Here is a 17,329-nt window from a genome sequence, read left to right on the forward strand (position 1 = left end):
ATGAGGTGAAGTGTCTAACAACGGTGAAAAGTCAAATGGCCAAAGCTGAAGGAAAAACTCGCATGCCGAGACAGCAAGGAGACAGAGAAAGAAAAACAGAAAAGACCAGGAGGTCAATTTGCCCCCGACCTAGAAATTCCTTTGATAAAGAAGAACTGGTGCTAAGTGTCATGCAGGATGAATATGTATGAACTTATTGTGAAACTGTATGCATATGCATTTGGAAGGGAGATAAAAGGAGGTCTGAAATCTTCAGGGGTACGCGTGCCTTTTGAGGAGAATTTTTCTCTGTGTGCGTCCGGCGCCGTAAATAAACATACCGAGCTTTACAACTTTTATAAAGTTGTGAGGTTTCTTCTTTTCTCCGCAAAACATTTTGGCGAGCCAAGCCAGGAGTTCTCTGTCCCCGCGGGGGCAGGGGGGATAGACGGACCTCCAAGGCGCGCCCCAGGATTTTTTTCCTGGTGGGGCTCCGCTTGTCTCAACTTGCCACCTGCGAGGACAGACAATGACCCGCTGGCCTGCGGAGGAAGATATGGTATGTACTAAGGGGCCCCAGGGGGGAGGAAGGAGAGAAAGGGAGTAAACCACCCAGAGACGTCTGGGTTCATGGGTGCAGCTGATAGAGCAGCTTTATTAGAGACGGGGTTCGTCGTTTCGTCGTCGTGATAGAGCAGGACTGCCAGCGGCTCCGGGGTAAGCTAGCTGCAGCTGATAGAGCAGCTGTATTAGAGACGGGGTTTGTCGTTGTCGTCCTGATAGAGCAGGACTACCAGCGGCTCCGGGGTAAGCTGGGTGAACCCGTGTACGTGTGTATTAGAATTCAGGTTCTGATAGGGCAAAGCTAAACTTGCGTATGTTTCTTTTGTTTGTGCGTGTGTGAGTGATGTCCGGACACTGTGTTGCTGTATAGTTAATGTGTGTAGCCAGTGCACTGTGTTTGTGATCGTGCAGGTGATAAGTGTATGGTGTATAAAAGAGAGTAAATCTACAGTGCCCTACAGTGCGGGGGGGGTCAGTACTCCCCGTGTTTGAAGCAGCCGAGTGAGGCCAGAGGCGCCGGCTGCAGCAGGCTGTGGGGGCAGGGAGAGAAGTGCCCCGCGGAGAAGCGAGTGGAGGAATGTCAGTGACGGTATTTATCGTGTTTGAATGTAGTGATTTGTGTAGATTTGGTACATTTTAACCGTGAGTATGAGCTCAGAGAGTTCCTTTGCCTTGGATGTTTGGACTTGATCTCTAGACTGTGTGCTGTTATTTTGATTGTGTCCAGGAAAATTGATATGAGTAAATGCTGAATTATGGTATGCTGTGTTGTGTCGAGAAAAGTGAGCACTTTGAGAAATATGCCCTTTCCCAGTGATTTTGTGTGGTGATTTTCTTCCGCTGCATTGTGGTAATTTGATTCTCAGATTGTATAGTGGTGTTTGTGGAGATTTTAAGATTTTGTTGCAACAAGAGTAGCATTTTACATAGGAGAACTATAGTACGGTGATTTATGTTTAACTTAGATAACGCGAGTTAAAGGAATTCCAAGAATTCTCCCCCTCATAGTAATTCAAGCCTTGGCTCTAGTGAATTTGAGATAAGGCGGGGGGGGGAGAGTGAGTGTGTCTGTGTCTGTGGGCATATCAGAGTTTCGGCTGTGACTAGCACAGCCTTTTTGCAAAGCAGCAAAGAAGTGTAAGTAGACACAGTGCTTAATTAGATTGTGCAAGAAGAGAACTAGAAAAGACTGATATTTTGTAAAACAGAGTTTATGTAGAAGAGATAGAAGAGATTAATTAGTTAATGAGACTTATAAGATTTATGAGACTTCGGTTGGTACTGCAGTAAATCTTTACTGGAAACAATCTGCTGAAAGGATTTAAAGTTCTCTGTAACAAACAGAATAGCCTGCCTTTGTGAGCAATTTCGGGGAGCCTTTGGTACATCAAGAGGCTAGCATGCTGTGTGAGGTGACAGTGGCTGTGCCCTGGGCACAGGGACAGCTCTGGCTGCCCCGTCTCCCCAGGGAACACGGGAATGGCCTGTGAGCAAAAGCTGGGTGTGCAAGTAATATTGCAGTGCGGTGTTTATGAGAAACACTGGTATTGCTGTTTTGCTGTTCTAATAGGAAGAAAAATGGGATAGAGTTTTTGTATGCTGAAATGTCTTTTGTTTTAAGAAATCACCCAGAACAACAAAGAGACTGTGAGATCAGACCGCCCTCTGGTCTTGGCCCTCGAAAAAGAAAACAAGGCAAAGAGAGAGCAAATCAAACATGTTGTTCAGCATGCAGCATAAGATAGCAACGTATGAAATCAGGCAAGGATTATCACGCTGAAATGCAAAGCAATCACAGTTCGCAAAATGAGTACATATGATTTGCTAAAGGCTTCCTCCCAAGGTAAGGGAGGAGGGGTAAAGATGACCTTCCCAAAAGGGAAGAATTTTTGTCGGCACAAGGGTCATATATTCAGTTTTAAATAAAGCTTTAGTACCTGTGGAGAATGTTTATGTTGTAGTGTGGGGAATGAACAACTGGCCAGTCTGAGAAGGCATACTTTTGCAAACCTTTAAAGTAACATGTGTACTATGTCTACCTAAAAGCTTTTGTACAATTTGCTCAATTTGCTAAACATTCTCAAATGAGAAAGGTTACTCTGGAGGCAAATAATATAAAGATGTTAGGCTTAATATTAACAGACACTGAAATTAAGAAAGACATTAGTAAGGAGATATTAGAATAAGTAAGTAAGTGTTTTCAAGGGTATGGGCCTCTGCTGTACCAGGGAGAGTGAAAGATGCTCCCCCATGGGATGCTCCCCCATCAAGCTTAATGAAAGAACACAACCAGTGAGAACTGAGTAGTACCCTCAAAGGGAAGGTAAGGAAGGAATCAGTCCAATAACTGATAGTACTGGATTAAGGACTGTCAATAAGATAACACAGAATTTGTACCCTGTGGTAGCAAATCCATAGACCTTACAAACTTGTTTAACACCTGAGCTAACCTGGTTCACTGTTTTAGGCCTAAGAGATGCCTTCCTTTGCCTCCCTATCCACGAAGCCAGCCAGAACATTTTTGCATTCAAACACAAGCTCACATAGTCCATGTGCCTGAAGGCTTCAAAATTCCCTACTCCGATTGGAGAACAGCTTGCAAAGACCCAGAGTCCCAGGAAGCTCCACAAGAGGAAAGGAGGCTGTTGCAGTACGTGGATGATCTTCTTGTAGCCACTCGGACGAGGGAAGCGAGAGAAGCCTAGACAGTAAGCCTTTTGAATTTCCTAGGACTCCAAGGATGCAGAGTCTCAAAGAAAAAGGCACAGGTAGTGAAACAGAAGGTAATCTACCTGGGGTAAGAAGTGAGTGCTGAGCAGCAGACTTTAAGGCAGGGAAGCCCTATGCCAAACCCTGAAACCCCAGACAACAAAGGAACTCCAAACCTTCTTAGGCATGGCAGAGTAGTGCCAGCTGTGAATTTATAATTATGGACTGTTTGCCAGACTCCTCTATGCTCTTATTGCCAATGGGAACTGAGATCTCCAGTGAACAAGAGACACCACACGGGCCTTTCGCCAGCTAGAGAGTGCCCTCATGTCGGCTCCAGCTTTGAAACTTCCAGATGTAAGTAAAGCATTCTTTCTATTTTTCCATGCAAGGAATTTCCCTGGGAATATTGACTCAGGACTTGGGACCATATTGAAAAGCAGTTGCTTACTTCTCCAAGAAACTAGATGCAACAGCCAAAGGATGGCCAGGTTGCCTCAGAGCTGTAGCAGTAGTTGTGCTGAACATTCAAGAGGCACACAAGTTTACCCTGGGACAAAAATGACTGTGCTAGTGTCCCACACAATGTCCGCAGTACTGGAAGTAAAGGGTGGCCACTGGCTTTTCACCAGAGAGGTTTCTGAAATACCAGGCCATCATGGTAGAACAAGATGATGTAGAGATAGTGGTGACTAATATTGTCAACCCAGCTTCTTTTCTCAGTGGAATCAAGGAGAAGCAGTACACCACGATTGCCTGGAGACCATTGAAGCTACCTACTGCAGCTGCCCAGACTTAAAGGACACTCCTCCGGACGATGCAGAGACCTGGTTCACTGACAAGAAAGCGACATGCAAAGTTCACAGTGACTACCTGCAGAGAGGTAATAGAGTCTGGACCCTTGCCAACAGGTACCTCTGCACAGGATGCTGAGATAAATGCATGGACCCATGCCTTAGAAACAGCAAAAGGCATTCAGAGTTGTGCATGCACATGAAGCCATCTGGAAGGAGAGGGGACTGCTGACCTCACCGGAAAAGAAGAGACAATCCAGCTGCTAGAAGCAGTTCAGCTACCTGAAAAAGCATATTAAGGCACACCAGAGAGTGAGCTTGAAATTGGTGGAAAGAAATGAGCTGGCGGATGGAGAGGCAAAGAAAGCAGCAAAGAGTGAGGTACAGACTTTCCTCGAAGGTAAGCCATAATACAATAATACTAATCAAAGGAGACGTACAGCTGCAAGGGGTGGGCTACCATTGAAAGAGAGCTAGTAATCCCTTCCCATTTTCGTGGTTACTAGTGAAGGAAGGGCACTAGAAAACACACTAGGGCCTAACTACCTAAAGCCTTTTATAGAGTGTGTCTCCTTTCTCGAAATGACCAAGGCTGCGAGTGATACAGAGTGCATTGAAATGAAGTGTTGCCTTTGAAGTAGTAATTCCCACAGGCTTTCTAGAACACACATCTGATTGAAAGAATTGTTGTATCGTTGTCAGGAATTTATATGCCACTATCACTCAGGTGAGCTGATAATGTGATCCTTGCCTCCAGACTAACCTCAAAATACTGCCCCCCCCGGGCCAAAACTCGATCAGACTGGGAGAGGCCATGGGCCTGTACAGCAGCGGCAAATCAACTTTTCAGAACTCCCAAGGAAAGGGGGGTATCAGTATTTACTGGTATTAATAAATACATTTTCAGGGTGGCCAGAAACATTCCCCACCAGGACTGTCAAAGCTCAAGAGGTGACCAGATCATTTTTACAAGAGATAATACCACGCTTCAGAGTTCCAGCCACAATATCCTCAGATAAAGAATCACCTTTCATTTCCAAAATAGCGCAACAGATTAGAAGCCATCTGGGCATAGATTAGGAACTCCACACCCCATACTGCCCCCAATCAAGTGGCCAGGGGGAGAGAATGAATCATTTGATTAAGCAGCAAATCATAAGACTGGGGCAAGAAGTTAATCTCCCTTGCCCAAGCTCTTCCACTAGCACTATTGCAAATTCAAACTAAACCTTTTGAGCTAAAGAAATGCTGAATCCTTTTGGAATGCCTTATAGAAGACAATATAGAATACAAGGGGTATGTCCAGAATGTCCACTTACATGGTAGCATTAAGCAAACAGCTCAGAGAAATTGAGAAACATGTGGCTGGAACTCGGAGTAGGGAGTTAGATAGCCTGGGGATGATGTATATGTTAAGTCTCTTACAGAGAAGACTTCGGAACCATAGTGGGAGAGACCACTGCAAGTACCTCTCACCACCTTCACTGCAATCAAAATCAAAGAGCAGAATGCCTGGATCCATCACTCTCGGGTGAAGAAGGCCCAGAAGCCCCTTCAGGAGTGACACCAGGAGACAATGAACTGAGACTAAAACTTACTCGGGCAAAATGAGTATATTGTGGTCGGGAGTAGCTCATACTTTAGTGTACAGAATTGTTTTGTATGGAATTATAACTGAAGTTTTAGAACTAGAGAGTACCTCTACCCAAAGCAATGCTGAATGGCCTTGGTCCCTGGCATTTAATCAGTATACTGGATCCATGGGAAAACCTTCTGAGATAAAAGATTTTAGCAAGAATGGGAACTGTGAACACTTCAAGGAATCTGAGGAGAAGAAATCAAAGTAATGTGCTTAGTCATCAATAGGATGGCTTATGAGAGACCAGATGTAATTAGTGTCTGAACCTCCCCTGGTGTATATGAACACCAGGAAGTCTGTGATAGCCTAAGTGAATCAGACTGTTGGTGTAATTTCACCCTGATACAGCCTGTAGAAGTGACCTGCCTTTGAGCTCGAGTTACTGTCAGACTTTCATTTGAATTCAAAGTGGACATTGCACTTTTTACCACAGCGGGGCCTTATACACCCCATACTAGTTCAGACTCTACCCAAACTCCAAACTTGAACCTAACGTAGTAAAGAATGTGACTGAACAACAGCTATTATCCAATCCAGAATGGTCTCTCAAACGTGTGGAGTTGATAATGCAAATTAGCATCTCAAAAATCCAACCAGCCTGCTCCTCCTTCCTAAAAACTTCCTTTGAGGACTGGACAACATGGTCACAAAAACAGGCATATCTCAGGAGCAGACAAGAAAGGAAGGAGCCAGCTCTCCTGGTGCCTAAAACCAGGAACACCAAGAAATCAGTTTCCTTAGGTCATTTTCCAAGCTGGTTGGCTGAACCCCCAGGCAATGGCTGGTAAAGGGTGCTGAACTGCAGGTGGTAAATCAACCCAAGCAAGGAAGGTGATTTTCCTTATTTATAGCTATCCCTTTTCCTACTGAGATTTGGATCAGTGATTGTCCCAGTCTGAGGCGGTTAGGTTCTGCTTAAAAGAGGTAGAGAGAGAGACCCCCTCAGAGCACAGCAGCAGGCTGTAAGATTTTGAGCATCACTTTTGTACTGAGTGTTTCAAGTAGCAGAAACCTGATCCCAGTTTCTTCTGAGGCACTGCAATGAATTTAGGCTCTTCTCTCAAGATTTCCCCTCCATTATCTTCTGCCCTGAACACAGTCCACAGCTTGATCTTAGCTAAGGGCAAGGTGGGTGAGGTTTTGTAGACCAGGAGAGACATTCCTGCTTGCCACACATCTGAGAAATCAAGTGCTTTGGAGGGGGAGGGAGAAGTTAGATTCCCTGAGGTCTCTACATTTCAGAACAAACATCTGCCTCAAGTATGACCTAAGCCTCTGTCAGATACATTTGTGAAGTGTGTCTGAATTTGCAGTGTGAGCCCAGCACATCCCTCTGGCAGGGAGGGATGGTCATGGACAGAAAGCAGTTCCTGTTCCCCATAACAAACATCTAACTGACATATTAGGGACAAGATTAGGAGTTTTAAATGGAATTGATTCAGAAATACTGATGAATAAACTGGCTGCTGCAGCAGGTAGCCTAACAAAATTGAAGCAGCCTTTATAGTAATCTCTACTGGCATTAGGGACTAGCCAGTGACAGATTTCAAAAGTACTGCCAAAGTAAAGAAGTATGAACAGGCCGGGGACCAAGACCACAAATTGATAGTAGAAGCACTTAGTATAGTTCAAGATAATGTGTCTTTATCTTTCGGTTGTATACAAGCACAGTTATGGATACAAGCAACAGCAGCTCTGATCATATAGGAAAGGAGTGAAGGTAATTTTCCAGCTGAAATTTGGAAAATTGAGTAGGATAATGCAATTGACATTGAAAGGAAGTTTCAATCCTGGTGGACTATGGTGAATTTCACCTATGATCCTGTTTCTAATGTGGCCACTGCCTTTGTGCTTACCATACGTAATGCCACTGTTTATGTTATCCATCCCATCATTGCCCTAAGATTAAACCATGAAGAAACAATACTCTATCCTTCAGAACATAGAGTGTGGGCACGAAAAGATGAATGAAAAGTAGCACACAGTAAACTTAGAATCCTGCATTACTAGAGAACAAATGGGATTCATTTGTGAAAGCAATACTGCTAATGCCCAGGATGTGTTTAGACACTGAACAGGGTATTTGCCACTTTGAAATTCATCCAGTCACTGACCAGAAAACTGTGCTCGTATATACTGGAAAGGGGTGTATGCTTGAGAACTGCTTGTGCTGCTGTACAAATTGATAGCAATGATGTTATTCTGTCTAGTAGAAACCATTCTAATCTCTGTATTTGTAGGTTATCGGGTGTGATTTTTCGTATTTGGTACTAGTAACATCCCACTAGCTGATTACAGCCAATTACACAGTGTATTACAGACTACTACCTACCCCTATTGGGGTGAACCTTATATTGGTAAAACAATTCATTAAGCACCAAGACCTATTAGAAGTCTTGAAAGAAATCCAAGAAAGTGGAAAGAAAACCTTAATTACTGTCTAACATGATACAAAGGAGATAACCAGAGTTCTACAAAAAATAAAATATGGATCATCACTGGTGAGATGTGATCTTTGGGTAGTCACCAACTGCAAATGGAATCTTTAATAAGTTGTGCCACCCTATTGTAGTTTTACTAATATTAGCTGGGATAAGCTTAGGATTATCTATTACATTGTTAAATTGAACTGGAGAATACTACAACGAATGGCTGTACTAACCTCTTTATCAAACGTACATAGTGAAGCATTAAAAGACACTTATTGTCATGAAAGTTTTCATTAAGTAAAAGAATTTACTTATTTCCTAGGAAAGGGGGGAATGAGACAGAGCAGGGATCCATCCTGAATTAGGTGAAGTGTCTAACAACGGTGAAAAGTCAAACGGCCAAAGCTGAAGGAAAAACTCGCATGCCGAGACAGCAAGGAGACAGAGAAAGAAAAACAGAAAAGACCAGGAGGTCAATTTGTCCCCGACCTAGAAATTCCTTTGATAAAGAAGAACTGGTGCTAAGTGTCATGAATATGTATGAACTTATTGTGAAACTGTATGCATATGCATTTGGAAGGGGGATAAAAGGAGGTCTGAAATTTTCAGGGGTGCGCATGCCTTTTGAGGAGAATTTTTCTCCGTGTGCGTCCGGCGCCGTAAATAAACATACCGAGTTTTCAACTTTTATAAAGTTGTGAGGTTTCTTCTTTTCTCCGCAAAACAATAGTTACCATTGTTGGCATGAATCCTATTCATTTATCACACCACCATTTCCCTCATTCCATCCCTGGCACTCAGAGCAGCTAAGGAATGGAGTCACATCCAGGGGTGTCCCCAGGGCTCAGGATTGAACAGGTGAGTTCAATCTCTTTATTGTTGATCTAGACAAGGTTATCGAGGGCGCTCTCAGTCAGTTCCCAGGTGAGCCCAAGCTGGGTGGGAGTGTGGCTGTGCTGGAGGACAGGAAGCTCTGCAGAGGGATCTGGCCAGGCTGGAGCCATCCAGGGGCCCAGGACAATGGGATGAGGTTCACCAAGGCCAAGGGCCGGGTCCTGCCCCGGGCTCACAACCACCCCAAATCCCTGGCCCTGCCCTGCCCCTGATCCTCACAGCCTGTTCTGTCTCCTTCATCCCTGCATTGCCTGGGACTTTCTGGGACAAGGGAGCTCTGCTCTAGGGTGGAGGGAGGTCCAAGTGCCACCATTGGAGGGGGAACCACAACTGATCAGGTTTGTGTCCTTTGGGGGTCAGGAACTGATGAGACTCAGAGGCATAGAAAGTTTCTCTTCATGGCCAACAGACCATAGTCAAACAGGACACAATTTAATAAGAATCACACTCTTCCCTGAGCTATGTGCAATGTCCCAGCAGTGTCTGATGAGTGCACCATCCACAGGTGATTTCCATACTAAACGTAATTTTAGACAAATGTGGTAATAGATATAAACACAATTAAGTTATTGTATCAGGATTCTCCTCCTGGAGTGGGTGCAAAACAGCTCCAACAATTCCTAATTTGCAAAATTTTCAGTGGTGGATGGAGAACAGAGGTCAGGCTGCTTTTCATGTTGAGGAAATGCTGAAGTCAGCCTGACTCATTTCATCTCCTCATGCCCTGGCTGATCTCCCCTCTTTCCCCTTCCACCCACTGGCTCTTGTCTCCCCCCAGCTCCCCCTGAAGAGCCTGGCTCTGTGTTCTCCATCCCCTCCTCGCTGGCACTGCCAGGCTGGGATGAGGAGCCCCTCAGCCTTCCCTGCTCCAGGCTGGACCAGCCCAGCTCCCTCAGCCTTTGCTCACAGCTCAAGGGCTCCAGCCCCACCTTGGAGGCCCTTCTCAGACCCTGCTCCAACTGCCAGACATCTTTCCTGCCCTGGGGAACCAAACCCAGGCCACAGTGACCTGGATAATCCACGTTCTTGATGTCCTGGTCACACAGCCTTGGCCCCTTGTCCTTATGTCAGGCTCTGGGGTGGATCCTGTGGAACATCCTTTGGTGGAGGCTGTGGCTCCAGGTGGGCCGGGAGGATCCCGGGGCACAGGGACCCTCTGGGCATGAACAGCATTGGACTTGTTGGGGGAAACTGTGAGGGGGAGCTGGGGTGGAGTGACCAACCCAGTGACCTGGCACAGCCCTGCTGGGATGTCACACAGCCCCTCTGGGACATCACAGCCTGCTCTATGCTGTCACAGCCCAGTCTCTAATGTCACACAGATGGTCTCTGATGTCACAGCCAGCTGTGTGATGTCACAGAAGCAGTCTGTGATGTAATAGCTTCTCAATGACCTCACCTAACCCACTCTATCATGTTATAATCCACTCTGTGACCTAATGTTCCCAGATGATAAATTGTCTCCACCAGCTGAGCTGACACCTGGAGCTTGTTCTCCACAGCCCCAGGGCTATGGAAACCACACAATGCCCATTGTGTGAGAAGGGGAACTGGAAGTTCACCGGCCTCAGCATCCTGCTGGAACATTGGGCTCCACGACCACGAGGGACCACCAGAGAGACCCCCAGGACAGAAGAACACATGGGTAAAGGGGAGGGGAAATGTGTTAATTATTTTGGGGAAATGATCATTATATATATGTTTAGTCCAGGACAATAAATGAATATGTGTGCAAAATACAAATATAAACAGAAACTTTCCTGTACTCAGCATGCACGGCTTTGGGAGGAACTCCCCCCGTGCATCCAGCTGAATAAAGAATGCTGCTTCTTAATGCTACTCTCGTGTTAAGGAGTTTTCTGTTTTACACAATTTTTGGTAACACTCCCACTGCCAAGGAAAGCTCTGTCTGCTGCTGTTCACAAACAGAGAAGGGCTGGTGGCAGATGTGGGGCTTAGAGCTGCCAGGGGCACAGTGACCATGGAATATCAAGTTTTCAATGTTCTGTGAAAGAAGGAGGGGCAGCAACAAAACTTCTGCACTGGAATTAGGAAGGGCAGACTTTGGCCTATTTAGGATGCTGATTTGGGGAGTACCAAATCAGGTACTGATTTTTTTAAGGGAAACATCCCTAAAAACAAAGGGATCCAGGACGGACACATTTCAACAAAGTAATCTCAAGAGGGAAGGAGCAGCCTGTCCCAGTATGACAAAAGATGAGCAGGTGAGGAAAATTACTGGCCTGGCAGGGCATGGAGCCTTTGTGAGAACTCAGGGAGAAAAAGGACCAGCAGCTCAGGAAGTGTTTAAAGATGTCGTTAGATTATACAGAAAGAAGATTAGAGAGGTTAAAGGTCCATTAGAACTTAATCTAGTGGCTTCTGTAAAGAAAAATAAGAGTTTTTATTAAAAAAAATATAGCAAAAGAATGGAGAAGAAGAACCTCCACTCTTTATTGGATGCAGTGGAGAATATAGTAACTAAAGATAAGGAAAAGGCTGAGCTACTTAACACATTGTTTGCCTCAATTTTCAATATTAGGACAGGTTGTCCTCAGGACAAGTGTTCTCCTGAGCTGGTAGATGGGCACAGGCAGCAGAACAGCCCCTGTAATCCAGGAGGAAGTAGCTGGGGACCTGCTGAGCCACTCAGATGCCCACAAGTGTATGGGATCAGATGGGATCCATCCTAGGGGGATGAGGGAGCTGGGGATGAGCTCCCAAGCTGCTCTCCATCATTTACCATCAGGGCTGGCTCAGCAGGGAGCTCCCAGAGGACTGGAGGTGCCAATGTGAGCCCATCCCCAAGAAGGGCTGGAAGGAGGAGTTGGGGAACTCCAGGCCTGTCAGCCTGACCTGGGTGCCCAGCAAGGTTATGGAACAGATCACCTTGAGTGCCATCACAGGGTGCCCACAGGAGGCCGAGGGATCAGAGCCAGCCAACATGGATTTAGGGGTGGCAGGTCCTTCCTGACCAACCTGGTCTCCTTTTATGACCAGGTGACCCACCTGTGGATGTGGAAAAGGCTGTGGACGTTGTGTACCTGGAATTCAGCAAAGACTTTGACACTGTCTCTGACAGCATTCCCTGGAAAAGCTGCAGCCCACGGCTTGGGCAGGTTCCTTCCTTGCTGGGAGATTTAAGAGCTGGCTGGAGGCTGGGCCCAGAGAGTGGTGGGGATGGTGCTGCACCCAGCTGGTGTCCAGGCACTGGTGGTTTCCCCAGGGGTCTGTGCTGGGCCCAGTCCAGTTTAATATCTTCATTGATGATCTGGGTGAGGGGATCGAGTCCACCATGCACAAATTGCAGATGGCACCAAGCTGGGTGTGAGTGTGGATCTGCTGGAGGGCAGGACAAGAAGACACAGCCTTAAGCTGCACCAGGGGAGGTTCAGGCTGGACAATAGGAAGAAGTTCTTCACAGAAAGGATGAGTGGGAAGTGGAATGGGCTGATCAGAGGGGAGGTGGCAGAGTCACTGTCCCTCTCCAGTGGCACTTAGTGGCATGGTCTGGGTGACAAGGCAGTATTAGGGCATTGATTGGACTTGATGATCCCATCCAGCCTATTTGATTCTGTCATTCTCTGATGATTGGGAAACTCTCGGGCCATTGTGACACTGCAGTGCCTCATGGAACAAAGAGGACCATGGTGACACCATGCAGCACCACAGAACCAGGGGTCCACTGTGGTGCTCTGGGGCCAAATGGACCCAGGGAGTGCACCATGACACTCTGGGTCCTCGTGGAACCACAGAGGCCATTGTGACACTGCAGGACCTTGTGTAACCAAGGGGTTTCACCATTTTGACACTGCAAACCCAAGGAGACCACTGGGAGACTCCAGGGCCCAGTGGAACCAAGGGGCTGTTCTGACACTGCGGGACATCATGGAACCAAGGGGACATTGTGACACTGCAGGATCCTCTGTAACCAAGGGGCCACTGTGACACGATGGAGCTTCAAGGAATCTGAAAGGATATTGTGACACTGTGTGGCCTCATGGAAAAAAGGAGTCCATTGTGTCACTGATGGACTTGTAGAACCACAGAGACCATGGTGACAGTGTGGGACCTCATGTCACCATGGGGCCTTTGTGACACCATGGGGCCCCATGGAACCAAGGGGCCACTGTGAAACTGCAGGACCAATGACAAAATTGTGACACTGTGATGCCTCATGGAACCAAGGAGTCCATTGTCACATTCTGGGGCCCCATGGAACCAAGGAGACCAGTGTGACAGTGCAGGGCCTGATGTGACCAAGAGGCCATTGTGACACTGAGGGGCCCCAAGGAACCAAGGATATCTTTGCAGATGTCACCAAGCTGGATGTGAGTTTTGATCTGAGGGAACATAGGAGTGGACTGCACAGGGACCTTCATTGGCTGGATCCAGAGGATGAACCCAACAAGGTGAGTTTTAAAAAAACCAAGTGCCAGGCCCTGCTATTTGGTCCCAGTACTACAAGCTGGGGACAGAGTGGCTGGACAGCAGCCAGGCAGAAAGGGACCTGCAGGGACTGATGGACAGCAGGCTGGACATGAGCCAGCAGTGTGCCCAGGTGGCCAAGAACACCAATGGCTCCTGTCCTGGATCAGGAATGGTGTGGCCAGCAGGAGCAGAGTTGCTGTGCCAGCACTAATCTGCCCCCAACTCTGCACAGAGACATTGCTGCTGCAGCTCCAGAGAAGGCAACAACAGGGCATCTCTGCAGAAAACACTGCTAGGAGATCCTTTAGTTGCTTTAAAGCCACCAAGAGTGCAGCCCTTCATTGACAGAGTCTGTGGCTACAGGGACGGTGGAGAGACACAAAATGAGAAATGGCACAAAAAATGACATTTCTTTGTGGACAATACTAACAAAAAGCAAAAGAACCTGCAAGATGAAACCAACAAGAAGTATCAAAGATGACTTTTATTGCAAGTGATTTGCAGAAATTGGCCAGCTGTTTAATATTTCAGAAAGCATCCAGTCATCAGTCTCCACACTGCAGCCTTGAGCTCCTGGTTCCTCAGGCTGTAGATGAAGGGGTTCAGAGCTGGAGTAACCACCGAGTACAGAACTGAAAGGGCCAGATCCAGGGACAGGGAGGAGATGAAGAGGGGCTTCAGGTAGGCAAGCAATGCGGTGCTTACAAACAGGGACACCACAGTGAGGTGAGGAAGGCAGGTGGAAAAGGCTTTGTGCCGTCCCTGCTCAGAGGGGATCCTCAGCACAGGCCTGAAGATCTGCACATAGGAGAAAACCATGAACACAAAACAGCCAAATACCAAACAGGCACTAACAGCAAGAAGCCCCAGTTCCCTGAGGTAGGATTTGGAGCAGGAGAGCTTGAGGATCTGTGGGATTTCACAAAAGAACTGGCCCAGGGCATTGCCATGGCACAGGGGCAGGGAAAATGTATTGGCCGTGTGCAGCAGAGGATAGAGAAGGCCACTGGCCCAGGCAGCTGCTGCCATGTGGGCACAAGCTCTGCTGCCCAGGAGGGTCCCGTAATGCAGGGGTTAGCAGATGGACACCTAGCGGTCATAACACATGATGGTCAGGAGGGAAAACTCTGCTACAATAAAGAAGAGAAAGAAAAATAGCTGTGTGACACATCTTATGTAAGACACATCCCTGGTGTCCCAGAGGGAATTGTGCATGGCTTTGGGGACAGTGGTGAAGATCATGCCCAGGTCGCTGAGTGCCAGGTTGAGCAGGAAGAACATGGGCGTGTGCAGGTGGTGGCCGCAGGCTACGGCGCTGATGATGAGGCCATTGCCCAGGAGGGCAGCCAGGGAGATGCCCAGCAAGAGGCAGAAGTGCAGGAGCTGCAGCTGCCGCGTGTCTGCCAATGCCAGCAGGAGGAAGTGCCTGATGGAGCTGCTGTTGGACATATGTGGTATCTTGGCATGAGGATCTGTAAAAAAATAATAATGGAATAGTGGTGCTTGGGGAGGACTTGAAATATCTCAGCACAGCCTGGGGGCACTTTCCTCCCACTGCCTGCCCAGGGCTGTGCTGCCTGGAGCTGTCCCTGCCAGCAGCTGCTTCCCTGTGCCCAGGGCTGGGCCCTGCCAGTGCTGCCAGAGCCCAGCCCAGCCCTGGGGGCTCAGCTCTGCCCTGCAGACCCCTCCCAGCTCAGGCACTGCCCAGGGGTAGCTCTGGCTCTGCACGCTCTGATGGCAACATCAGAGTAACCCTGAGGAGGCTGGAAAAGCAACGCTGATGCTCCCTGTGAGGGGCCCTGTGCTGATTTCTGTCACTGCCTGCTATATTCAATCTGTGATTTTTTATTTTTTTTTTAATTCTCAACCTTAATTAGGAGATCAATATCTATGTGCAATTTACCATCCAGGCAACCCAGAGCAGTTTATTAAAAAAGCAAGATTTGCCCTTTTATGCAGCCCCTGTCTTGCTATGCTCCCTGTATAATCTACTTGGAAATGTTCTGCAGTAAAATGCCATGCTGGGAGCAGTCCTGAACAATACAGCATTCTCCCCACACAAGGAGAACACTTCCAAGCCTCACCAGCTGTGTCCTCCCACCCAGACCTTGTCCCCCGGTGCTGGGAGCAGCTGCCAGGGCTGGCTGAGAGCTGTCCCTGGCAGGCAGCAGAGTCCCTGCCCCAGCACAGCACCCTGGGCTGCAGGACCCTGCTCTGCACGACAGCCCTGGGCACCCCTGGCTGCTCTGCACAAGAGACAATCAGAGAATGTACTTACAAGGTCTGTAGGCATTGGGATGTTCCAGCTTTAGGAGATCACTCCAGGAGCTGCAGCTGCATTGTCCTGCAGCCAGAGGTTCCTGTGCCAAGGGCTGGCAGTGATTCTGCCCCAGGCACTTCTCAGCACCTTCCCAGCCCTGAATGATTGAAGCTCTCTGTGCCTCTGTGCTGTGCCCAGAGTGGCTGCAGGCAGTGCCCCAGCCCTGCCGGGCTGGGAGAAAAGCTGCTCATCAAGAGAAATGTGCTTTTGAAGCTTTGCTTGGTTACCAGGAGCTGCCTCTGTGCCAGGAGCCCAGCCTAGCTCAGCAGCACAGACACAGCACAAGGACTTTAATGAGCCTCTGGGGCTTTGTGCTCAGGGCCTGAACATCAGTCCCTGAGAGGGAGCTGAAGAAAACTCTCCAGAACTCCACATCAGAATGGAACTCCAATGTTTCTTGGATTTTATTGGGTCCCACTGAGGGACACAACTGAGAAAGCATCCCCAGGCCCCAGGCAGAGCAGAGAACTGTAGGCAGTGATGACAGGTGAGGACAAAGAGAAGCCAAGTCCTGCTGCCCTGGGGCACAGCAGGGTCTTTGCCACCAAGGGCTGTGAGGAGACACCTTGTCCTGAGGCCCTGGGGCCTCCTGGCACAGCCCCAGCCAGGCTGGGCACTGTCAGCCCCTTGTCCTCCCCTCAGCATCCCCCCTTAGCCCACAGCCCAGTGGCCTCAAGGATCTGCTGGAAGGAGTCCCTGGGGAGCCTTGCTCAGGAATGGCCCTGGCGGTTACTTCATGCTCCCAGGGACTGCAGGTTTTTCAAAGGACTTTGAGTTTGGCTTTTGCCTTGGAGTCTCTGAGAGGTTTGTGCAATCATGGCCTCCAATTATCTGTTGTAATTAGTCCCTGGAGCGGCTTTGTCAGTAACAACATTCAGTGGGGCTCATTAATACTTCAAGGTACTTCAGTTATTTTAAGGTACTTGGCGTTTTGCTTTTGATTCAGACTTTGTGAGACAGTTTGTTCAATCATGGCCCCAATTATCTGCTTTAACGAGTCCCTTGAGAGCTTTGTACTGACACTCAGTGGGGCTCATTAATGCCTTGAGATACTCAAGGATTTTGAGGTACTTTATGGATTTAAGAATACATTTAGTACTTTTAAGGATTTTCCTGAGTATCTGAGAGGTTTTTTGTGTCATTCTGGCTTCCAATTCTTTCTTCCAAGGTGTCCATGAGGAGCCTGTGTTGGGTATCTTCTCCCTTTCTGTTTTACAACAAAGATGGAACTGAAAGAATTTTAAGACTTTCTAAAAGCATCCAAAGAAACATGAGACAATTCACAATGCAACAACAACCACTAAGAGAATTAATAGTCTTCTTTTCGCTAGATATCATCCAACCCTTTAGTCCCTTGGATTCGAGGAGTTTATTGACCCAGTCTTTGTTTTCCACTTGAAGCTTCTTGAACCCTTCCTTCAGTACCTGAATGCTCTTGTGGATTGACTTGTTGTGGATGGAGAGGTTCATGCAACACATCCCCCAGAGGCTACACAGCCATGCTCATGTGCCCTGAGTAAAACCTCTATCGCTGTTCTGCAAGGTGACATGTCTGATGGTCTCTATGTCT

At 47.6% G+C, this 17,329-nt stretch overlaps 2 protein-coding genes across 2 annotated transcripts in view; one reads left to right on the forward strand and one right to left on the reverse strand.

Moving 5' to 3' along the window:
• LOC113460769 (uncharacterized) overlaps nt 1–17,329 on the forward strand; it is a 1,042,778-nt gene that overhangs the window by 321,220 nt on the left and 704,229 nt on the right. The window lies entirely within an intron of this gene.
• The window catches only part of LOC141727862 (olfactory receptor 14J1-like), a 31,068-nt gene continuing 14,467 nt past the window's right edge, over nt 729–17,329 (reverse strand). The window contains exon 2 of the mRNA XM_074534145.1: nt 729–791. Within this exon, the coding sequence (XP_074390246.1) occupies nt 729–791 (63 nt within the window). The remainder of the gene's footprint in view (nt 792–17,329) is intronic.

This window comes from Zonotrichia albicollis, unplaced genomic scaffold, assembly GCF_047830755.1.
Source record: "Zonotrichia albicollis isolate bZonAlb1 unplaced genomic scaffold, bZonAlb1.hap1 Scaffold_257, whole genome shotgun sequence".
In the NCBI taxonomy this organism is placed as follows: domain Eukaryota; kingdom Metazoa; phylum Chordata; class Aves; order Passeriformes; family Passerellidae; genus Zonotrichia; species Zonotrichia albicollis.